The sequence below is a fragment of the Chiloscyllium plagiosum genome, unplaced genomic scaffold (assembly GCF_037043375.1).
Source record: "Chiloscyllium plagiosum isolate Xiang-an unplaced genomic scaffold, Cpla_swu_hap1 HiC_scaffold_45, whole genome shotgun sequence".
NCBI classification, from domain to species: Eukaryota; Metazoa; Chordata; class Chondrichthyes; order Orectolobiformes; family Hemiscylliidae; genus Chiloscyllium; species Chiloscyllium plagiosum.
Genome location: NW_028270183.1, coordinates 26,184,590 through 26,208,512, shown reverse-complemented (window position 1 = coordinate 26,208,512; position 23,923 = coordinate 26,184,590). Strand labels below are relative to the sequence as shown.

The 23,923-nt window shown below is 55.7% G+C and overlaps 2 protein-coding genes across 2 annotated transcripts in view; one reads left to right on the top strand and one right to left on the bottom strand.

Annotated features, from left to right (window-relative positions):
- The window catches only part of LOC148136421 (uncharacterized), a 31,662-nt gene extending 30,657 nt beyond the window's left edge, over positions 1–1,005 (top strand). The window contains exon 3 of the mRNA XM_087983186.1: positions 819–1,005. Within this exon, the coding sequence (XP_087839312.1) occupies positions 819–1,005 (187 nt within the window). The remainder of the gene's footprint in view (positions 1–818) is intronic.
- Positions 1,006–22,552: 21,547 nt separating this feature from the next.
- Positions 22,553–23,923, bottom strand: part of pkn1a (protein kinase N1a) — a 120,072-nt gene continuing 118,701 nt past the window's right edge. Inside the window, exon 17 of the mRNA XM_087983185.1 lies at positions 22,553–23,092. Within this exon, the coding sequence (XP_087839311.1) occupies positions 22,889–23,092 (204 nt within the window). The 3' untranslated portion in view covers positions 22,553–22,888. The remainder of the gene's footprint in view (positions 23,093–23,923) is intronic.

Here is a 23,923-nt window from a genome sequence, read left to right as displayed (position 1 = left end):
GTATGCCCAGCAGGACGGTCTAGAGCAGGCCCCGCAGCATGGTCTCGAGTAGGCCCAGCAGCACGGTCTCGGGTAGGCCCAGCAGCACGTTCTCTCCTAGGCCCAGCAGCATGGTCTCGCATAGGCCCAGCAGGACGGTCTCGAGTAGGCCCAGCAGCACGGTCTCACGTACGCTCAGCAGCACGGTCTCGAGTAGGCCCAACAGCACTGATTCGAGTAGGTCCAGCAGAAAGGGCTAGAGTAGGCCAAACAGCACGGACGCGAGTAGGCCCAGCAACATTGTCTCAAGTAGGCCCAACAGAACGGGCTCAAGTAGACCTAGCAGCATTGTCTTGAGTAGGCCCAGCAGTACTGATTCGAGTAGGCCCAGCAACAAAGGCTCGAGTCAGCCCAGCAGCAAGGGTTCGAGTAGGCCCAGCAGCACGGGCTCGAGTAGACCCAGCAGCATGGTCTTGTGTAGGATCAGCAGCACAGTCATGCGTAGGCCCAGCAGCACGGTCATGCATAGGCCCAGCAGCGCAGTCTCGAGTAGGCCCAGCAGCATGGTCACGCATAGGCCCAGCAGCATGGTCACACATAGACCCAGCAGCACGGTCTCCAGTAGGCCCAGCAGAATGGTCTCGGGTAGGACAGCAGCACGGCATCACGTAGGCCCAGCAGGATGTCTCGAGTAAGCCCAGCAGCACTGATTCGAGTAGGCCCAGCAGCAAGGGCTAGAGTAGGCCAAATAGCACGGACGTGGGTAGGCCCAGCAACATTGTCTCAAGTAGGCCCAACAGAACGGGCTCGAGTAGACCCAGCAGCATTGTCTTGTGTAGGACCAGCAGCACAGTCATGCGTAGGCCCAGCAGCACAGTCATGCGTACGCCCAGCAGCACGGTCACACGTAGACCCAGCAGCACCTTCTCGAGTAGGCTCAGCAGCACAGTCTCCAGTATGCCCCGCTGCACGGTCTCGAGGATGCCCCGCACACGGTCTCTCGTAGGCCCAACAGCACGGACCTGAGAGGGCACAGCCGCATGATCTTGAGTAGGCCCAGCAGCATGGTCATGCGTAGGCCCAGCAGCGCGGTCTTGAGTAGGCCCAGCAGCACAGTCACACATAAGCAGAGCATCACGGTCAAGCATAGGCCCAGCTGCACGGTCTCGAGGAGGCTCAGCAGCACGGTCACGCGTAACCCAGCGGCATGATTTCGCGTAGGCTCAGCGTCCCGGTCACGTGTACGCTTAGCAGCATGGTCACGTGTAGGCCCCGCGGCACGGTCACGCGTAGGCCTCGCAGCAAGGTCTCGAGTAGGCCCAGCGGCACGGTCACGCGTAGGCCTAGCAGCACGGACTCGAATAGGCCCTGCAGCATGGACTCGAGTAGGCCCAATAGCACGGACCCGAATAGGCTCAGCAGCACGGACTCGAGTAGACCCAGCAGCATGGTCTCGAGTAGGCCAAACAGGACCATCTAGAGCAGGTCCTGCAGCAGGGTCTCGAGTAGGCCCAGCAGCACGGTCTCCAGTAGGCCCAGCAGAATGGTCTCGAGTAGGACAGCACCACGGCCTCACGTAGGCCCAGCAGGACGGTCTAGAGCAGGCCCCGCAGCATAGTCTCGAGTAGGCCCAGCAGCACGGTCTCCAGTAGGCCCAGCAGAATGGTCTCGAGTAGGCCCAGCAGCACGGTCTGGACTAGGCCAAGCATCACAGTCTCGCGTAGGCCCAGCAGCATGGGCTCAATAGGCCTACCAGCATGTGTTGGCGTAGGCCCAGCAGCATGGACTCGCCAAGGATCAGCAGGACAGTCTAGACCAAGCCCCGCAGCATGGTCACGCATAGGCCCAGCAGCACGATGTCGAGTAGACCCAGCAGCATGGTCTCGTGTTGGACCAGGACCACAGTCATGCGTAGGCTCAGCAGCACGGTCATGCGTAGGCCCAGCAGCACGGTCATGCGTAGGCCCAGCAGCGCAGTCTCGAGTAGGCCCAGCAGCATGGTCAGGCGTAGGCCCAGCAGTGTAAGTCCAGCAGCACCTTCTCGAGTAGGCTCAGCAGCACAGTCTCGAGTATGCTCCACGGCACGGTCTCGAGGAGGCCCCGCACACGGTCTCTCGTCAGCCCAGCAGCACGGACCACAGAGGGCACAGCAGCACGATCTCGAGTAGGCCCAGCAGCACGGTCATGCGTAGGCCCAGCAGCGTGGTCTGGAGTAGGCCCAGCAGCACAGTCACGCGTAAGCAGAGCATCACGGTCACGCATAGGCCCAGCTGCACGGTCACGAAGAGGCCCAGCAGCACGGTCACGCGTAACCCAGCGGCATGATCTCACGTAGGCTCAGCGTTACGGTCACGTGTACGCTCAGCAGCATGGTCACGCGTAGGCCTAGCAGCACGGTCTCGAGTAGGTCCTGCAGCGCGGACTCTAGTAGGCCCAGCAGCACGGTCTCGAGTAGGCCCAATAGCATGGTCTCGAGTAGGCCCAGCAGCACGGTCTCGAGTAGGCCCAGCAGCATGTGTTCGAGTAGGCCCAGCAGCGCGGTCTCGAGTAGGCCCAGCAGCACGGTCTCGCGTAGGCCCAGCAGCACGGTCCCCAGTAGGCCCAGCAGCATGGTCTCGAGTAGGACAGCAGCACGAACTCACGTAGGCCCAGCAGAACGGTCTCGACTAAGCCCAGCAGCACCGTCTCACGTAGGCTCAGCAGCATGGTCTCGAGTAGGACCAACAGCACGGACTCGATTAGGCCAAGCAGCACGGTCTCCAGTAGGCCCAGCAGCACAGTCTCGAGTAGACCCTGCAGTATGGTCTCGTGTAGGCCCAGCAGAACGTTCATGTGTAGGCCCAGCTGCATGGTCACGCGTAGGCCCAGCAGCACGGTCACGCGTAGGCCCAGCAGCACCTTCTCGAGTAGGCTCAGCAGCACAGTCTCGAGTATGCCCCGCTGCATGGTCCCGAGAAGGCCCCGCACACGGTCTCTTGTAGGCCCAGCAGCACGATCTCGAGTAGGCCCAGCAGGACGGTCTCACGTAGGCACAGCAGCATGGTCTCGAGTAGGCCCAACAGCACTGATTCGAGTAGGCCCAGCAGCAAGGGCTAGAGTAGGCCAAACAGCACGGACGCGAGTAGGCCCAGCAGCATTGTCTCGAGTAGGCCCAGCAGTACTGATTCGAGTAGGCCCAGCAACATGGGCTCGAATAGGTCCAGCAGCAAGGGCTCGAGTAGGCCCAACAGCACTGATTCGAGTAGGCCCAGCAGCACAGTCTCGAGTAGGCCCAGCTGCATGGTCTTGAGTAGGCCAAGCAGCACAGTCTCGCGTAAGCCCAGCAGCATGGGCTCAAGTAGGCCCAGCAGCATGGTCTTGAGTAGGCCTACGAGCATGTGTTGGTGTAGGCCCAGCAGCATGGACTCGCGTAGGCTCAGCAGGACGGTCTAGACCAGGCCCCGCAGCATGGTCTCGCATAGGCCAAGCAGCACGGTCTCGAGTAGACCCAGCAGCACGGTCTCTTGTAGGCCCAGCAGCATGGTCACACGTAGGGCCAGCAGCACAGTCATGCGTAGGCCCAGCAGCATGGTCACGCGTAGGCACGGCAGCATGGTCACGCGTAACCCAGCGGCATGATCTCGTAGGCTCAACGTCACAGTCACGTGTACGCTCAGCAGCACGGTCACGTGTAGGCTCAGCGGCACGGTCACGTGTAGGCCCAGCGGCACGGTCACGTGTAGGCCCAGCGGCACGGTCACGTGTAGGCCCAGCGGCACAGTCACGCGTAGGCCTAGCAGCACGGTCTTGAGTAGGCCCAACAGCATGGACTCGAATAGGCCCAGCAGAATGTGTTTGAGTAGGCCCAGCAGCATGTGTTCGAATAAGCCCAGCAGCACGGTCTCGAGTAGGCCAAGCAGCACAGTCTCGAGTAGGCCCTGCAGCACAGTCTCGAGTAGGCCCTGCAGCACAGTCTCGCGTAGGCCCAGCAGCGCGGGCTCGAGTAGGCCCAGCAGCGCGGGCTCGAGTAGGCCCAGCAGTGCGGGCTCGAGTAGGCCCAGCAGCGCGGGCCCGTGTAGGCCCAGCAGCGCGGGCCCGTGTAGGCCCAGCAGCACGGGCTCGAGTAGGCCGAGAAGCATGGGCTCGAGTAGGCCAAACAGCACAAATTCGCATAGGTCCAACAGCATGGGCTCGAGTAGACCCAGCAGCATGGGCTCGTGTATGGCCAACAGCACGGACTTGAGTAAGCCCAGCAGCACTGATTCGAGTTGGCCTAGGAGCAAAGTCTCGAGTAGGCCCAGCAGCACTGATTTGAGTAGAACCAGCAGCATGGGATCGAATAGGCCCAGCAGCGCGGTCTTGAGTAGGCCAGGCAACACGGGCCCGTGTAGGCCCAGCAGCATGGGCTCATGTATGGCCAGCAGCACAGGTCCAGTAGGCCCAGCAGCACAGGCTCGAATAGGCCCAGCAGCATTGATTTGAGTAGAACCAGCAGCATGGGATCGAATAGGCCCAGGAGCAGTGTCTTGAGCAGACCCAGAAGCACTGATTCGGTAGACCAGCAGTACGGGATCGAATAGGCCCAGGAGCAAAGTCTCGAGTAGGGCCAGCAGCACTGATTTGAGTAGAACCAGCAGCACGGGATCGAATAAGCCCAGCAGCATGTGCTCTTGTAGGCCCATCAGCACAGTCATGCGTAGGCCCAGCAGCACAGTCATGCGTAGGCCCAGCAGCACGGTCATGCGTAGGCCCAGCTGCACGGTCACGCGTAGGCCCAGCTGCACGGTCACGCGTAGGCCCAGCAGCATGGTCACGCGTAGGCCCAGCAGCACGGTCACGTGTAGGCTCAGCGTCATGGTCACGTGTACGCTCAGCGTCATGGTCACGTGTAGGCCTAGCAGCACGGTCTCGAGTAGGCCCTGCAGCACAGACTCGAGTAGGCTCAGCAGCACGGTCTTGAGTAGGCCTACGAGCATGTGTTGGTGTAGGCCCAGCAGCATGGACTCGCGTAGGCTCAGCAGGACGGTCTAGACCAGGCCCCGCAGCATGGTCTCGCATAGGCCAAGCAGCACGGTCTCGAGTAGACCCAGCAGCACGGTCTCTTGTAGGCCCAGCAGCATGGTCACACGTAGGGCCAGCAGCACAGTCATGCGTAGGCCCAGCAGCATGGTCACGCGTAGGCACGGCAGCATGGTCACGCGTAACACAGCGGCATGATCTCGCGTAGGCTCAACGTCACAGTCACGTGTAGGCTCAGCGGCACGGTCACGTGTAGGCCCAGCGGCACGGTCACGTGTAGGCCCAGCGGCACGGTCACGTGTAGGCCCAGCGGCACAGTCACGTGTAGGCCCAGCGGCACAGTCACGCGTAGGCCTAGCAGCACGGTCTTGAGTAGGCCCAACAGCATGGACTCGAATAGGCCCAGCAGAATGTGTTTGAGTAGGCCCAGCAGCATGTGTTCGAGTAAGCCCAGCAGCACGGTCTCGAGTAGGCCAAGCAGCACAGTCTCGAGTAGGCCCTGCAGCACAGTCTCGAGTAGGCCCTGCAGCACAGTCTCGCGTAGGCCCAGCAGCGCGGGCTCGAGTAGGCCCAGCAGCGCGGGCTCGAGTAGGCCCAGCAGCGCGGGCCCGTGTAGGCCCAGCAGCGCGGGCCCGTGTAGGCCCAGCAGCGCGGGCCCGTGTAGGCCCAGCAGCACGGGCTCGAGTAGGCCGAGAAGCATGGGCTCGAGTAGGCCAAACAGCACAAATTCGCATAGGTCCAACAGCATGGGCTCGAGTAGACCCAGCAGCATGGGTTCGTGTATGGCCAACAGCACGGACTTGAGTAAGCCCAGCAGCACTGATTCGAGTTGGCCTAGGAGCAAAGTCTCGAGTAGGCCCAGCAGCACTGATTTGAGTAGAACCAGCAGCATGGGATCGAATAGGCCCAGCAGCGCGGTCTTGAGTAGGCCAGGCAACACGGGCCCGTGTAGGCCCAGCAGCATGGGCTCATGTATGGCCAGCAGCACAGGTCCAGTAGGCCCAGCAGCACAGGCTCGAATAGGCCCAGCAGCATTGATTTGAGTAGAACCAGCAGCATGGGATCGAATAGGCCCAGGAGCAAAGTCTCGAGCAGACCCAGAAGCACTGATTCGGTAGACCAGCAGTACGGGATCGAATAGGCCCAGGAGCAAAGTCTCGAGTAGGGCCAGCAGCACTGATTTGAGTAGAACCAGCAGCACGGGATCGAATAAGCCCAGCAGCATGTGCTCTTGTAGGCCCATCAGCACAGTCATGCGTAGGCCCAGCAGCACAGTCATGCGTAGGCCCAGCAGCACGGTCATGCGTAGGCCCAGCTGCACGGTCACGCGTAGGCCCAGCAGCACGGTCACGCGTAGGCCCAGCAGCACAGTCATGCGTAGGCCCAGCAGCACAGTCATGCGTAGGCCCAGCAGCACGGTCATGCGTAGGCCCAGCAGCACGGTCACGCGTAGGCCCAGCAGCACGGTCACGCGTAGGCCCAGCAGCACAGTCATGCGTAGGCCCAGCAGCACGGTCATGCGTAGGCCCAGCAGCACGGTCATGCGTAGGCCCAGCAGCACGGTCACGCGTAGGCCCAGCAGCACGGTCACGCGTAGGCCCATCAGCACAGTCATGCGTAGGCCCAGCAGAACGGTCATGCGTAGGCCCAGCAGCACGGTCACGCGTAGGCCCAGCAGCACGGTCACGCGTAGGCCCAGCAGCATGGTCACGCGTAACCCAGCAGCACGGTCACGTGTAGGCTCAGCGTCATGGTCACGTGTAGGCTCAGCGTCATGGTCACGTGTACGCTCAGCGTCATGGTCACGTGTAGGCCTAGCAGCACGGTCTTGAGTAGGCCCTGCAGCACAGACTCGAGTAGGCCCAGCAGCACGGTCTCGAGTAGGCCCAACAGCATGGACTCGAATAGGCCCAGCAGCATGTGTTCGAGTAGGCCTAGCAGGTTAGTCTCGAGTAGGCCAAGCAGCATTGTCTCGTGTAGGCCCAGCAGCATGGACTCTTTGAGAGAAGATTTGTAGCTCGGGTGCTCGTTGCTGTGGTTCTGTTCGCCGAGCTGGAAGTTTTTGTTGCAACCATTTCGTCCCCTGGCTAGGTGACATCCTCAGTGCTTGGGAGCCTCCTGTGAAGCGCTTTTGTGGTGTTTCCTCCGGCATTTATAGTGGCCTGTCCCTGCCGCTTCCGGTTGTCAGTTTCAGCTGTCCGCTGTAGTGGCCGGTATATTGGGTCCAGGTTGATGTGTTTGTTGATGGAGTTTGTGGATGAGTGCCATGCTTCTAGGAATTCCCTGGCTGTTCTTTGTTTGGCTTGCCCTATAATGGTAGTGTTGTCCCAGTCGAATTCGTGTTGCTTGTCGTCTGCGTGTGTGGCTACTAAGGATAGCTGGTCGTGTCATTTTGTGGCTAGTTGATGTTCGTGGATGCGGATCATTAGCTGTCTTCCTGTTTGTCCTATATAATGTTTTGTGCAGTCCTTGCATGGGATTTTGTACACTACATTAGTTTTGCTCATGCTGGGTATCGCATGTGTTGGCGTAGGCCCAGCAGCAAGGACTCGCGTAGGCACAGCAGCACGATCTCCAGTAGGCCCAGCAGCATGGTCTCCGGTAGGACAGCAGCATGGTCAAACGTAGGCCCAGCAGCACGGTGTCACGAGGGCTCAGCAGCACGGTCACGAGTAGGCCCAACAGCACTGATTCGAGTAGGCCCAGCAGTACTGATTCGAGTAGGTCCAGCAGCAAGGGGTCAAATAGGCCCAGCAGCACGGGCTCGAGTAAGCCCAGCAGCACGGGCTCGAGTAGGCCCAGCAGCACAGGCACGAGTAGGCCCAGCAGCACGGGCTCGAGTAGGCCCAGCAGCACGGGCTCGAGTAGGCCCAGCAGCAATGGCTCGAATAGGCCCAACAGCAAGGGCTCGAATAGGCCCAACAGCAAGGGCTCGAGTAGGCCCAGCAGCATGGGCTCGAGTAGGCCCAGCAGCATGGGCTCAAGTAGGCCCAGCAGCAAGGGCTCGAGTAGGCCCAACACCACGGTCTCTTGTAGGCCCAGCAGTTTTGTCTCAAGTAGGTGCAGCAGCACTGGTTCGAGTAGGCCCAGCAGCATGGTCTCGCGAAGGCCCAGCAGCACGGTCTTGCATACGCTCAGCAGCACTGTTTCGAGTAGGCCCAGCAGCATGTGCTCGAGTAGGCCCAGCAGCGTGTGTTCGAGTAGGCCCAGCAGCGTGTGTTCGAGTAGGCCCAGCAGCGTGTGTTCGAGTAGGCCCAGCAGCGTGTGTTCGAGTAGGCCCAGCAGCGTGTGTTCGAGTAGGCCCAGCAGCGTGTGTTCGAGTAGGCCCAGCAGCGTGTGTTCGAGTAGGCCCAGCAGCGTGTGTTCGAGTAGGCCCAGCAGCGTGTGTTCGAGTAGGCCCAGCAGCGTGTATTCGAGTAGGCCCAGCAGCGTGTATTCGAGTAGGCCCAGCAGCACTGATTCAAGTAGGGCCAGCAGCATGGGCTTGAGTAGGTCCAGTAGCAAGGCCTGGAGTAGGCCCAACAGCACGGACTTGAGTAGGCCCAGCAGCGTGGGCTCGAGTCGGCCCAGCAGCGTGTGTTCGAGTAGGCCCAGCAGCGTGTGTTCAAGTAGGCCCAGCAGCGTGTGTTCAAGTAGGCCCAGCAGCGTGTGTTCGAGTAGGCCCAGCAGCGTGTGTTCGAGTAGGCCCAGCAGCGTGTGTTCGAGTAGGCCCAGCAGCGTGTGTTCGAGTAGGCCCAGCAGCACTGATTCAACTAGGCCCAGCAACATAGGCTTGAGTAGGCGCAGCAGCAAGGGTTGGAGTAGACCCAACAGCACGGACTCGAGTAGGCCCAGCAGCATTGTCTCGAGTAGGCCCAGCAGCATGGTCTCGAGTAGGCCCAGCAGCATGGTCTCGAGTAGGCCCTGCAGGACGGTCTCGGGTAGGCCCATCAGCACAGCCTCGAGTAGGCCAAACAGCACAGACTTGGGTAGGCCCAGCAGCAAGGGCTCAAGTAGGCCCAACACCACGGTCTCTTGTAGGCCCAGCAGTATTGTCTCAAGTAGGTGCAGCAGCACTGATTCGAGTAGGCCCAGCAGCATGGTCTCGCGAAGGCCCAGCAGCACGGTCTCGCGTAGGCTCACCAGCACAGCCTCGAGTAGGCCCAGCAGCACGGGCTTGATTAGGCCCAGCAGCACTGATTCGAGTAGGCCCAGCACATGGGCTCGAGTTTGCCCAGCAGCACAGGCTCGAATAGGCACAGCAGCACGGTCTCAAGTCGGCCCAGCAGGACGGTCTCAAGTAGGCCCAGCAGGACGGTCTCGAGTAGGCCCGCCTGCACGGTCTCGAGTAGGTCTGGCAGCACCATCTCAAGTAGGTCCGGCAACACGGTCTCGAGTAGGCCCAGCATTACGGTCTTGCGTAGGCCTAGCAGCACGGTATCGCATAAGCCCAGCAGCATGGTCACGTGGAAGCCCGGTATCACAGTCTCGAGTAGGCCGAGCAGCACGGTCACACATAGGCTCAGCAGCACGGTCTCGTGTAGGCCCATGAGCACCGTCTCCAGTCGGCCCAGCAGCATGGTCTCACGTAGGCCCAGCGGGACGGTCTCGAGTAGGCCCTGCAGCACGGTCTCGAGTAGGTCCGGCAGCACCGTCTCGAGTAGGCCCGGAAGCACGATCTCGAGTAGGCCTGGCTGCACCGTCTCGAGTAGGTCTGGCAGCACCGTCTCGAGTAGGTCCGGCAGCACCGTCTCGAGTAGGTCCGGCAGCACCGTCTCGAGTAGGTCCGGCAGCAGCGTCTCGAGTAGGTCCGGCAGCAGCGTCTCGAGTAGGTCCGGCAGCACCGTCTCGAGTAGGTCCGGCAGCAGCGTCTCGAGTAGGTCCGGCAGCACCGTCTCGAGTAGGTCCGGCAGCACCGTCTCGAGTAGGTCCGGCAGCACCGTCTCGAGTAGGTCCGGCAGCACCGTCTCGAGTAGGTCCGGCAGCACCGTCTCGAGTAGGTCCGGCAGCACCGTCTCGAGTAGGCCTGGCTGCACCGTCTCGAGTAGGTCCGGCAGCACCGTCTCGAGTAGGCCTGGCTGCACCGTCTCGAGTAGGTCCGGCAGCAGCGTCTCGAGTAGGTCCGGCAGCACCGTCTCGAGTAGGTCCGGCAGCACCGTCTCGAGTAGGTCCGGCAGCACCGTCTCGAGTAGGTCCGGCAGCAGCGTCTCGAGAAGGTCCGGCAGCACCGTCTCGAGTAGGCCTGGCTGCACCGTCTCGAGTAGGTCCGGCAGCAGCGTCTCGAGTAGGTCCGGCAGCAGCGTCTCGAGTAGGTCCGGCAGCACCGTCTCGAGTAGGCCCAGCATTACGGTCTTGCGTAGGCCTAGCAGCACGGTCTCGCATAGGCCCAGCAACACGGTCACACGTAGGCTCAGCAGCATGGTCACACGTCGGCCCAGCAGCATGGTCACACGTAGGCCCAGCAGCATGGTCACACGTAGGCCCAGCAGCATGGTCACACGTAGGCTCAGCAGCACGGTCACACGTAGGCCCAGCAGCACGGTCACGCGTAGGCCCAGCAGCACGGTCACACGTAGGCCCAGCAGCATGGTCACACGTAGGCCCAGCAGCACGGTCACGCGTAGGCCCAGCAGCATGGTCATGCGTAGGCCCAGCAGCATGGTCTCGAGTAGACCCAGGAGCATGGTCTCAAATAAGCCCAGCAGCATGGTCTCATATGCCCCAGCAGCACGGACTCGCAATAGGCCCAACAGCACGGTCTTGCATACGCTCAGCAGCACTGTTTCAAGTAGGCCCAGCAGCATGTGCTCGAGTAGGCCCAGCAGCGTGTGTTCGAGTAGGCCCAGCAGCACGGGCTCGTGTCGGCCCAGCAGCACGGGCTCGTGTCGGCCCAGCAGCACGGGCTCGAGTAGGTCCAGCAGCACGGGCTCGAGTAGGTCCAGCAGCACGGACTCGAGTAGGCCCAGCAGCACGGGCTCGAATAAGCCTAGCAGCATGTGATCGAGTAGGCCCGGCAGCATAGTCTCGCGTAGGCCCAGCAGCACAGCCTCGAGTAGGCCAAACAGCACAGACTCGAGTAGGCCTTGCAGCATGTGTTCCAGTAGGCCCCGCAGCACGGTCTTGAGTAGGCGCAGCAGCACAGTCTCGAGTAGGTCCAGCAGCACGGACCCGAGTAGGCCCAGCAGCATAGTCTTGAGTAGGCCCAGCAGCACTGAATCGAGAAGGGCTAGCAGCATGGGCTCAAGTCAGCCCAGCAGCACAGGCTTGTGTCGGCCCAGTAGCACGGGCTCGAGTCGGCCCAGCAGCACGGTCACACGTAGGCTCATCAGCACGGCCTCGCGTTGGCCCAGGAGCACGGTCTCATGTAGGCCCAGCAGCACGGCCTCGAGTAGGCCCGGCATCACAGTCTCGAGTAGGGCCAGCAGCACAGCCCCAGCAGCACGGGCTAGGTTAGGCCCAGCAGCACGGGCTAGGTTAGTCCCAGCAGCACGGTCTCGATTAGGCCAGTAACAAGGGCTCGAGTAGGCCCAGCAGCAAGGTCTCGAGTAGGCCCAGCAGCATTACCTCGAGTAAGCCCAGCAGCATTGTCTCGAGTAGGCCAAACAGCGCGGGCTCGAGTAAGCCCAGCAGCACGGTCTCGAGTAGGCCCAGCAGCGCGTGCTCAAGTATGCCCAGCAGCGTGGGCTCGAGTAGGCCCAGCAGCACGGGCTCGAGTAGGCTCAGCAGCACAGTCTTGGGTAGGCCAGTAACATGGGCTTCAATAGGCCCAGCAGCTGTGCTCATGTAGGCCCAGCAGCACAGACTCGTGTAAGCCCAGCAGCATGTGTTGGAGTAGGCCCGGCAGCATGTGTTCATGTAGGCCCAGCAGTATGGACTCGAGTAGGCCCAGCAGCACAGTCTCGAGTAGCCCCAGCAGCATGGGCTCGAGTAGGCCCAGCAGCGCGGGCTCGAGTCGGCCCATCAGCACGGGCTCGATTAGGCACTGCAGCACGTTTGAGGAGGTCCAGCAGCAGAGTTTCGAGTAGGCCCAGCAGCACCGATTCGAGTCGGCCCATGAGCTGTGCTCATGTAGACCTAGCAGCATCGACTTGAGTAGGCCCAGTATAATGTGTTCGAGTAGGCCCGGCAGCATGTGTCCGAGTAGGCCCGGCAGCATGTGTCCACGTAGGCCCGGCAGCATGTGTCCGCGTTGGCCCGGCAGTATGGACTTGAGTAGACCCAGCAGCAGAGTCTCGAGTAGGCCCAGCAGCACGTGTTCGGATAGGCCCAGCAGCACGGGCTCGAGTAGGCCCAGCAGCACAGGCTCGAGTAGGCCCAGCAGCACAGGCTCGAGTAGGCCCAGCAGCACAGGCTCGAGTAGGCCCAGCAGCACGGTCTCGACTAGGCCCAGCAGCGCGGGCTCGACTAGACCCAGCAGCGCGTGCTCGACTAGGCCCAGCAGCGCGGGCTCGACTAGGCCCAGCAGCGCGGGCTCGACTAGGCCCAGCAGCATGGGCGTGAATAGGCCCAGCAGCACGGGCTAGGTTAGGCCCAGCAGCACGGGCTACTTTAGGCCCAGCAGCACGGACACGAGTAGGCCCAGCAGCACTGGCTCGAGTAGGCCCAGCAGCACTGGATCGAGTAGGCCCAGCAGCTCGGGCTCGAGTAGGCCCAGCAGCACGGGCTCGAGTAGGCCCAGCAGCACGGGCTCGAGTAGGCCCAGCAGCACGGGCTCGAGTAGGCCCAGCAGCATGCTCTCGAGTAGGCCCAGCAGCACAGAATCGAGTAGGCCCAGCAGCACGGTCTCGAGTAGGCCCAGCAGCACGGTCTCGAGTAGGCCCAGCAGCACAGAATCGAGTAGGCCCAGCAGCACAGAATCGAGTAGGCCCAGCAGCACAGAATCGAGTAGGCCCAGCAGCACAGAATCGAGTCGGCCCAGCAATGTGAGGTCGAGTACACCCTGCAGTGCAGGGTTATCCACCAGGGTCGTTGCAGGTCCGATAACAAGAATGACTGTAAAGTTGGGATACTTTTTTTGTTTCTCTGCCTTCATATTCCATGTGTTTGCATATTTTTCTGTCTAAAAATGGTCCTGGGGAGTAGTCGCACTCTACAACACTTTTCAGTATATTTTATAACAAGATACAGTTGACAATAAATTTAAAAGTCCTGTTGTCAGTGACTTGAATAAGGTTCAGCGAGGTTGTATTGTATTGAAACCTGGAATGTGCATATTGTCTTACAAGTGTATGGGCTGGCTGCGTTCAGATATTTACAGAATTTAATTTGAAGATGGATGGACAGAGAGTGGGTGTGGCGTGGTGGTGGAAAGGGTGTTTTCTCTAGTTGGTCAATTCAAATTAGGGAACTGTGTTTCAAAGTTAATCCTTGCTCATTCATGGCAGAGAGGGAGAGAATTATTTCTCTGAGGGTTGTCTGAGTTTGGAACTCTGTCTCAGAAGGGAGTGGAGCTGGGTATTTTGAATATTGCTCAGATAGTAGTAGATGGATCACTCCCAGGCAGGAGAATTGCAGGTTGTCAGGAGTAGATGGGAATGTGGAATCCAAAGCTGAGAACATCAGCCATCATTTGACTGAATGGCACACAGTCACAAGGGGCTAAATTATCTACTTGTTGTAGATATTGGCCGGAGATGTGTTGCTGGAAAAGCGCAGCAGGTCAGGCAGCATCCAGGGAACAGGAGAATCGACGTTTCGGGCATAAGCCCTTCTTCAGAAGAAGGGCTTATGCCCGAAACGTCGATTCTCCTGTTCCCTGGATGCTGCCTGACCTGCTGCGCTTTTCCAGCAACACATCTCCGGCTCTGATCTCCAGCATCTGCAGACCTCACTTTCTCCTTGTTGTAGATATTGTACGTTGATCTAACTCCTGGTCTGTGAGACAGAAATGACAGCCTAACTAACACTGTAAACACATCTGTTGGACTATAACCTGGGTGACTTTTGACTCAGAGTTTAATTGACACTTAAGGAAATGGTTTGATCTTATTTTGGAATCCATTGGTATCAACACAGTACCAAGTGCAACAGGGATTAAGTGGACGTTCTGTTGAGAATTTGATCTCCGCTATTGATAGTATGTCAGGGTCATGGTTAGTTGATATCCTGTAGAGACAATGTCACTCTCATCATGTTGAGATGTGGAGGTTAGACTAATTTGTAATTGTGATTACATTGAATTCACAGGTTTTGTTGTTACTGAGGATCAATCAGATATCCGTCTGAAATCGGTAGCTCAATGTGCTGGTTTGCAACTTCATCAATGCACAGGCTAGCACATTTTAAAACGATAACGTGTGAATCTCAGCGTCCAGTAATTTCCTCCAATTCTTAGAAAATAAAGGAGTATTAGAAATGTGTGATCACGACTGATATGAACCATCACACGGGCAAAATCGGGAAGACTGGACATTTCTGTGCAAGCAGAGTCTGACCATGATAGAGCCTGGTATGATGAGTAGCTGAAGCAGCATTAGCACCAATGTGCATTGTTTATGACTGACACATGTGAACACAGATAGAAACTGAGCAATGATCAAAAACAAGCTAAACTCGCCAAACAGCTATTACCCAGCCAACTCCTGATGGGAAGGACAGAAATGGGGGAAGGCGCATTCACCAAAGTCTACAGGAGGCTCTGGGATGAGCACACATTCAACTTAAAGAGGTTTCTCTTAAACAGGAAATGCTTTCATCATTTGGCACAGAACACAAGAATTGCTAAAAAGGGCACACTTTCAGAGCTTTCTGTCTTTTGCTCATCAGGACAAATTTAATACTGTATGACATGAGGGTGCTGATTGGTTGATAACTGCACTGTTTAGACATGCTACAGTGAAGAATGCATTAATGTTGATTGACAGTTAACTGCCAAACTTTGTTTAAATTTTCAAACAGACAAATTGAGGTAATTGACGAGAAAGGAACCAGCAGTGGCTGGGCACTTATTTTGTTGAGTGGATTCAGGTGCAGTGCAATAACACGTAAATGTGCCTCATACTGCCAACCCAACTGACAATCCCAAATTCACTCTCAGCTTAATTTGTTGCACACTCAGGATTATCCAGAAAAAGTCATCCAACTGCAGACTCCCATCTGATGGAGGACATTATAGTATGCCTTTTACTGACTGGGTACTGGAGTACTGTAAGCAGTTTTGATTCATCGAGCTAAGGTATTACTTTATGGGTCTGGTACAGAAGGATTGTCTTCTGAGCAAAGGCTAACAGATTGGGGCACTGCTCACTTGAATTTAGTAGAGTAAGCAATGATCTCAACGAAACATACTGGCTCCTTAATCAGCTTGACAGGGTAAATGCTGCCTCTCATGGGAGAGCTTGGGACCAGAGGGCATAATCTGAAAATTAAAGGGGCCCCAATTTAAGAGTCAGACAAGGAGGAACTCCCTCTCTCAGATGATTGAATGTATTTGGAACACCTTGTCACAGAGAGCTAGAGACAGGTGGAGACAGATAGATTCTTCATCAGTAGGAAGATTAAACCAGGAGGAAAGCAGGAAAGTGCATGGAAGGAATGTTGGATCAGCCATGATCCTATTCAATGGTGCAGCAAGTTTGGAGGGCCCAGATGGCTCACACTTCTTCAGACATGCATTTGACCCTTCAAGGTATAAACCCTCAGGTAACCCATCTGACACGGTTTGGCTGGTAAGAGATGTGACTGTACCATCACAGGCAGGGATAACTACTTAAAATCAAGTGAAAAATCCCACAACACCGAGTTATAATCTAACAGGTTTATTTGGAAGCACTAGCTTTCGGAGCACTGCCCCTTCATCAGTGACACTCTGAAAGCTAATGCTTCCAAATAAACCTGTTGGACTATAACCCGGTGTTGTGAGATCTTTCACTTTGTCCAGCCCAGCCCAACACCGGCTTCTCCACATCATACTTTCAATAACATTAAATACATGACATGTAGTGAGGCTGTGTCCAGGGAAGGTTTCAATAAATAGTCAGCAGTCTCCATTTGGGCTAAATCATCTTATTCAAAGAATGAACATTGCTGGTAACGATACATTGAACAAGAAAAAAAATGGCTATTTATACCAATAAGATTTGTTCCTTCCTTAAAAAATACACCTTTCTATCAATAAAAAAATAGTCAAGTTTACTCGACAATCTAAGCTATTGTTGCTAATGGGGCAGAGGACTGGACAGGAATAGCGTTCACGGTCCCTCTGGGGAGTTCAGTAGCATGTTCAGCCTTTAGCCTGTCACTCTAGATCATGCTATACATCCTTCGTTTGTATCTGATGAGGCTGGAGTTTCAGGCATTGTGCAATGGCTAAGTCAGCAAATGACAAGCAGTGGCTGTAGGTGAAATAGGGAGACACACATAGCCAAGTTAGAACTGCACAATCACAGCAGAAGTTAAGGATCCTTCAAATTATACCAGCTACCACCCATTGGCTCATTCAAAGTGGCACCTGGACATATCTCCCCAGAGGAACACCAGCAGCATTTCCAGGAGGGGTATCCTTGGGGAAGAACAGGAATGAAAGGCAAGATTTAATGATAACATGAGACAGTGGACACACACCACCAATGTGCACATCTGGAAATCCAACTCTGACATCAAGCCCCAAAGAATAAGTGATGTACTATGGTTGCTGGAGATCAAGTTAAACTGGCAAGCTTCTCTTTTTATTCCAGTATCTTTTTCTTTGTCCAACCCCCCCAGTGTGGAAACAGGCCATTCAGCCCAACGCATCCACACCAGACCCTGAGAAAAGCATCTCACCCAAACCCATCCTCCATCCGAAGCCATAACCCTGCATTTCCCATGGCTAATGCACCTAACCTACACATCCCTGAACACCCTGGGTAATTTGGCATGGCCAATTCGCTCTAATCTGCACATCTTTGGATTGTGGGAGGAAACCGGAGTACCCGGAGGAAACCCACAGAGCCACGGGGGGAGAATGTGCAACATTCACACAGTCGCCCGAGGGTGTAATCAAACCTGGATCCCTGGTGCTGTGAGGCAGCAGGGCTAACCACTGAGCCACTCTCCTGGGCAACTGAGCAAGCCAACATTTACTGTCTCTCCGATAGTGGAGAAACATAGCAATCTAGCAGCATCCTCAGAGAAAGACACTGAAAGGTCATTCATTTCAAATTCAATAGATTTCTCTTTGGAAGAAACACTTGTGAAAAAGAATGACACTGTACTCAAAATGTAAACTTGCTTTTCTCCTTCATTTGATGTAGTCCTACCCGCTGTATTCCTTTCAGTACTTTCTCTCTTTAATTTCAGATCTCCAGGACCTGCAGTACTTTTTTGTAATCTTAACCCCAAGTGTACAACTAACTGCCGCAAAGGCTCAACTGGACAGGGTCCCATCCTGCTGGGCAGGTGGTACCTGCATTCAAGTGGGGGAGCGGAAGGTACAACAGAAACCAAACAGGTCCAACTGGGAAATGGGCCACTCTGACTCAACACATTCATTTCAAAGATTGATGAGTTTGAGCTCCAGATGTCAGTGCAGTTAGCTCCTGTTGTGCTGATATCTATCTACTGTGTGTTTTAAGCTTCAAAATTAATATGTCAATCAGGTCAGTGATGTCACCAATTTGTCAGCTGTAGAGGCTGCACACACACCAGGCACACAGTGAAGTGACCCAATGCGGTTGCGCTGCAGGTGGGCAAAGCTCTGGAGTGGCTGCAGGTGGAGTGGTATGTACAGTCCTGGTCACCGGATTCTCAGAAGGAGGTGGAAGCTTTGGACAGGGTTCAGAGGACACTCACTAGGATGTTACCTGTATGGAGGGAAGGCTTATGAGGAAAGGCTGAGGGACTGGAGGCTGTTTTTGTTGGAGAGAAGGTTCAGAGGTGACTTAACTGAGACATACAAGATAATCAGAGGGTTAGATAGGGTGGACAGGGAGAGAGACCTTTCCAGAGATGGTGATGATTAGCACGAGGGGACATAGCTTTGAATTGAGGGGCAATAGATATAGGACAGATGTCAGAGGTAGTTTCTTTACTCAGAGAGTAGTAGGAGCATGGAACGCACTGCCTGCAACAGTAGTAGACTAGCTGACTTTAAGGGCATTTAAATGGGCATTGGAGAGACAAATCAATGAGAATGGAATAGTGTAGGTGAGGTGGGTTTCATATTGGTCTCACAGGTCAACGCAACATTGAGGGCCGAAGGGCCTGTACTGCGCTGGAATGTTCTATGTTCTGTAACTTAACTTCCTCAATATGGTGAGGATTGATTATGAAGGTGAGCTGGGATATGGGAGAGAAGGATGTGAGGGCTGTTTGGATTTGTGGAGCTTTGGAGCAGGTTATGGATGGTTGTGATTGGTTCTGGTAGGTGAGGTTGGATACACGGGTCTGGAGAGACACTGCATCTTGTACAAATGTCAACATTATTCACAGAGAGCAGAACCTTTAAAGACAATCAGGAGATCAGACAGATCAGGAAAAGTGTGACTGAAACGTAGACTAAACCAAGCAGCTGCAGTCCCCTGCTCCTCAATCTTAACTATTTCAAAGAGCTGATTTTTCTGAACTAATTGCAACTCATTATAATTCTTTCCAGCAGTCACACAGTTGCTCACAATTAAACCTGGAAAAACAGTGTCCTGTTAGATCTACACATCATTATTGAAATTGTCAATCCAGGCACAGCAGAGGGACAGTGTGATATAACGTGGGAGTGGGGTGTGAGAGGGACAGGGACAGTGTGATATAACGTGGGAGTGGGGTGTGAGGGTACAGGGACAGTGTGATATAACGTGGGAGTGGGGTGTGAGGGTACAGGGACAGTGTGATATAACATGGGAATGGGGTGTGAGGGGACAGGGACAGTGTGATATAACGTGGGAGCGGGGTGTAAGGGGGGGTGAAGGGACAGTGTGATATAACGTGGGAGTGGGGTGTGAGGGTACAGGGACAGTGTGATATAACGTGGGAGTGGGGTGTGAGGGTACAGGGACAGTGTGATATAACGTGGGAGTGGGGTGTGAGAGGGACAGGGACAGTGTGATATAACGTGGGAGTGGGGTGTGAGGGGGACAGGGACAGTGTGATATAACGTGGGAGTGGGGTGTGAGGGTACAGGGACAGTGTGATATAACGTGGGAGTAGGGTGTGAGGGTACAGGGACAGTGTGATATAACATGGGAATGGGGTGTGAGGGGACAGGGACAGTGTGATATAACGTGGGAGCGGGGTGTAAGGGGGGGTGAAGGGACAGTGTGATATAACGTGGGAGTGGGGTGTGAGGGTACAGGGACAGTGTGATATAACGTGGGAGTGGGGTGTGAGGGTACAGGGACAGTGTGATATAACGTGGGAGTGGGGTGTGAGAGGGACAGGGACAGTGTGATATAACGTGGGAGTGGGGTGTGAGGGTACAGGGACAGTGTGATATAACGTGGGAGTGGGGTGTGAGGGTACAGGGACAGTGTGATATAACGTGGGAGTGTGGTGTGAGGGGACAGGGACAGTGTGATATAACGTGGGAGTGGGGTGTGAGAGGGACAGGGACAGTGTGATATAACGTGGGAGTGGGGTGTGAGGGTACAGGGACAGTGTGATATAACGTGGGAATGGGGTGTGAGGGGACAGGGACAGTGTGATATAACGTGGGAGCGGGGTGTAAGGGGGGGTGAAGGGACAGTGTGATATAACGTGGGAGTGGGGTGTGAGGGTACAGGGACAGTGTGATATAACGTGGGAGTGGGGTGTGAGGGTACAGGGACAGTGTGATATAACGTGGGAGTGGGGTGTGAGGGTACAGGGACAGTGTGATATAACGTGGGAGTGGGGTGTGAGAGGGACAGGGACAGTGTGATATAACGTGGGAGTGGGGTGTGAGGGTACAGGGACAGTGTGATATAACGTGGGAGTGGGGTGTGAGAGGGACAGGGACAGTGTGATATAACGTGGGAATGGGGTGTGAGGGGGACAGGGACAGTGTGATATAACGTGGGAGTGGGGTGTGAGGGTACAGGGACAGTGTGATATAACGTGGGAGTGGGGTGTGAGAGGGACAGGGACAGTGTGATATAACGTGGGAATGGGGTGTGAGGGGGACAGGGACAGTGTGATATAACGTGGGAGTGGGGTGTGAGGGTACAGGGACAGTGTGATATAACGTGGGAGTGGGGTGTGAGGGTACAGGGACAGTGTGATATAACGTGGGAGTGGGGTGTGAGGGTACAGGGACAGTGTGATATAACGTGGGAGTGGGGTGTGAGAGGGACAGGGACAGTGTGATATAACGTGGGAGTGGGGTGTGAGGGTACAGGGACAGTGTGATATAACGTGGGAGTGGGGTGTGAGAGGGACAGGGACAGTGTGATATAACGTGGGAATGGGGTGTGAGGGGGACAGGGACAGTGTGATATAACGTGGGAGTGGGGTGTGAGGGTACAGGGACAGTGTGATATAACGTGGGAGCGGGGTGTGAGAGGGACAGGGACAGTGTGATATAACGTGGGAGCGGGGTGTGAGGGGGGTGAAGGGACAGTGTGATATAACGTGGGAGTGGGGTGTGAGGGGACAGGAACAGTGTGATATAACGTGGGAGTGGGGTGTGAGGGGACAGGGACAGTGTGATATAACGTGGGAGCGGGGTGTGAGGGGACAGGGACAGTGTGATATAACGTGGGAGCGGGGTGTAAGGGGGGGTGAAGGGACAGTGTGATATAACGTGGGAGCGGGGTGTAAGGGGGGGTGAAGGGACAGTATGATATAACGTGGGAGCGGGGTGTGAGGGGGACAGGGACAGTGTGATATAACGTGGGAGTGGGGTGTGAGGGGACAGGGACAGTGTGATATAACGTGGGAGTGGGGTGTGAGGGTACAGGGACAGTGTGATATAACGTGGGAGTGGGGTGTGAGGGGACAGGGACAGTGTGATATAACGTGGGAGCGGGGTGTAAGGGGGGGTGAAGGGACAGTGTGATATAACGTGGGAGTGGGGTGTGAGGGGACAGGGACAGTGTGATATAACGTGGGAGTGGGGTGTGAGGGGACAGGGACAGTGTGATATAACGTGGGAGTGGGGTGTGAGGGGACAGGGACAGTGTGATATAACGTGGGAGCGGGGTGTGAGGGGACAGGGACAGTGTGATATAACGTGGGAGTGGGGTGTGAGGGGACAGGGACAGTGTGATATAACGTGGGAGTGGGGTGTAAGGGGGGGTGAAGGGACAGTGTGATATAACGTGGGAGTGGGGTGTGAGGGGACAGGGACAGTGTGATATAACGTGGGAGCGGGGTGTAAGGGGGGGTGAAGGGACAGTGTGATATAACGTGGGAGTGGGGTGTGAGGGGACAGGGACAGTGTGATATAACGTGGGAGTGGGGTGTGAGGGGACAGGGACAGTGTGATATAACGTGGGAGTGGGGTGTGAGGGTACAGGGACAGTGTGATATAACGTGGGAGTGGGGTGTGAGAGGGACAGGGACAGTGTGATATAACGTGGGAGTGGGGTGTGAGGGGACAGGGACAGTGTGATATAACGTGGGAGTGGGGTGTGAGGGGACAGGGACAGTGTGATATAACGTGGGAGTGGGGTGTGAGGGTACAGGGACAGTGTGATATAACGTGGGAGTGGGGTGTGAGGGGACAGGGACAGTGTGATATAACGTGGGAGCGGGGTGTAAGGGGGGGTGAAGGGACAGTGTGATATAACGTGGGAGCAGGGTGTGAGGGGGACAGGGACGTTCTGCCTGCAGCAGAGTGACAGTGTGATATAACGTGGGAGTGGGGTGTGAGGGGGACAGGGACGTTCTGCCTGCAGCAGAGTGACAGTGTGATATAACGTGGGAGCGGGGTGTGAGGGGGACAGGGACGTTCTGCCTGCAGCAGAGTGACAGTGTGATATAACGTGGGAGCGGGGTGTGAGGGGGACAGGGACGTTCTGCCTGCAGCAGAGTGACAGTGTGATATAACGTGGGAGCGGGGTGTGAGGGGGACAGGGACGTTCTGCCTGCAGCAGAGTGACAGTGTGATATAACGTGGGAGCAGGGTGTGAGGGGGACAGGGACGTTCTGCCTGCAGCAGAGTGACAGTGTGATATAACGTGGGAGCGGGGTGTGAGGGGGACAGGGACAGTGTGATATAACGTGGAAGCAGGGTGTGAGGGGGACAGGGACGTTCTGCCTGCAGCAGAGTGACAGTGTGATATAACGTGGGAGCGGGGTGTGAGGGGGACAGGGACGTTCTGCCTGCAGCAGAGTGACAGTGTGATATAACGTGGGAGTGGGGTGTGAGGGGGACAGGGACGTTCTGCCTGCAGCAGAGTGACAGTGTGATATAACGTGGGAGCGGGGTGTGAGGGGGACAGGGACGTTCTGCCTGCAGCAGAGTGACAGTGTGATATAACGTGGGAGCAGGGTGTGAGGGGGACAGGGACGTTCTGCCTGCAGCAGAGTGACAGTGTGATATAACGTGGGAGCGGGGTGTGAGGGGGACAGGGACGTTCTGCCTGCAGCAGAGTGACAGTGTGATATAACGTGGGAGCAGGGTGTGAGGGGGACAGGGACGTTCTGCCTGCAGCAGAGTGACAGTGTGATATAACGTGGGAGCGGGGTGTGAGGGGGACAGGGACGTTCTGCCTGCAGCAGAGTGACAGTGTGATATAACGTGGGAGCAGGGTGTGAGGGGGACAGGGACGTTCTGCCTGCAGCAGAGTGACAGTGTGACCTGACACAGAGCGCCCAAGGCTACATTTGTTTGCAAAATCTTAATTTGTTAAGTTTTTTTATAGAAGTATAAAAAAAGTAAGATTGGTCAAAAAATATATAAATAAAAGCTTTTTTGAAAAAAAAAGCAGAGGGATTGCATCACATTTCTGAGCATAGTTCCACAGACAGGCTGCTTTTAAGATTTGAAAATACAAAACCAGTGACTAGAATTATTACTGGACAAGGCAGCTGAAGAACATTAACAATATTTTGAGACATAATCAAACTCCTTGAACATAATCTGCTCCTTCTCAGTGAGAACCCTGGGTTCACGTGGCGGGGTCAGTGTTGCTTCCTCTGCTGTGAACTCCTCGTCAAAGTTACTGACATCCTCCCGGTCACGGATGGTGGGAACAAAAGGTGGCTTCACTTTCTTGGCAAGCAAGGCTTGCCAATCTATCTCCTGCAAAATAAAGTTTCCAAATTGGGTATTAACAACAAATGTTTGGAGAAAAGCATCAGAATGGAAATAAAACCCCAAACTGCTAGGAAGGGGAACAGTTACGGTGCTTGGACACGGTGTGACGTAATGACACAGCAAACAAAAGCACAAGTTGCTGGAAAGGTCAGCAGATCTGACAGCATCTGTGAAGAGAAATTAGAGTTAACATCTCAAGAGGATTGTTGTTAGCATATATAAAGAGGAGGTCACATTGCAGACTATGCAGGACGATGGAGAGGACAGGTCAGAACTGGTGATGGTATGTGAAAGCTGCATGATCTTGTGTAAGCCCTCTGATGGGGAACTCACGTTCCCGCATATGCCGAAGACAGCACAGTCAACTTCTTTCCCTGTCCTTGTAGCTCATTATACTGCACGAGAGTGAGCGCTTTGTCCTGAATTGTTGGGACTCGCCCCGAGAGCTCGAATGCAAACAGTGCGAGGAAGGTACCAGCCATTGATTCAGCAGCCCCCGACGGGCAGAAGGGAGGGAAACGTACTGCGTTTTGCCTTTCTATTTATTTATTTAATTAATAAATGTTCATATTTAAGTAATTTGTGTCATTGAATCTTCTCTTAACTACATGTAACTGACCCTGAAGAACAGTTCAGATGTACTTTATGATCCAAGCCAGGAGGAAATGGCCGGTCGTGAAACAAACTTGACTCTATGCTACTTCCTCCCCACCCCGACCCTCCCCCCTAGCTTATCTCTCCACGCTTCAGGCTCACTGCCTTTATTCCTGATGAAGGGCTTTTGCCCGAAACGTCGATTTCGCTGCTCGTCGGATG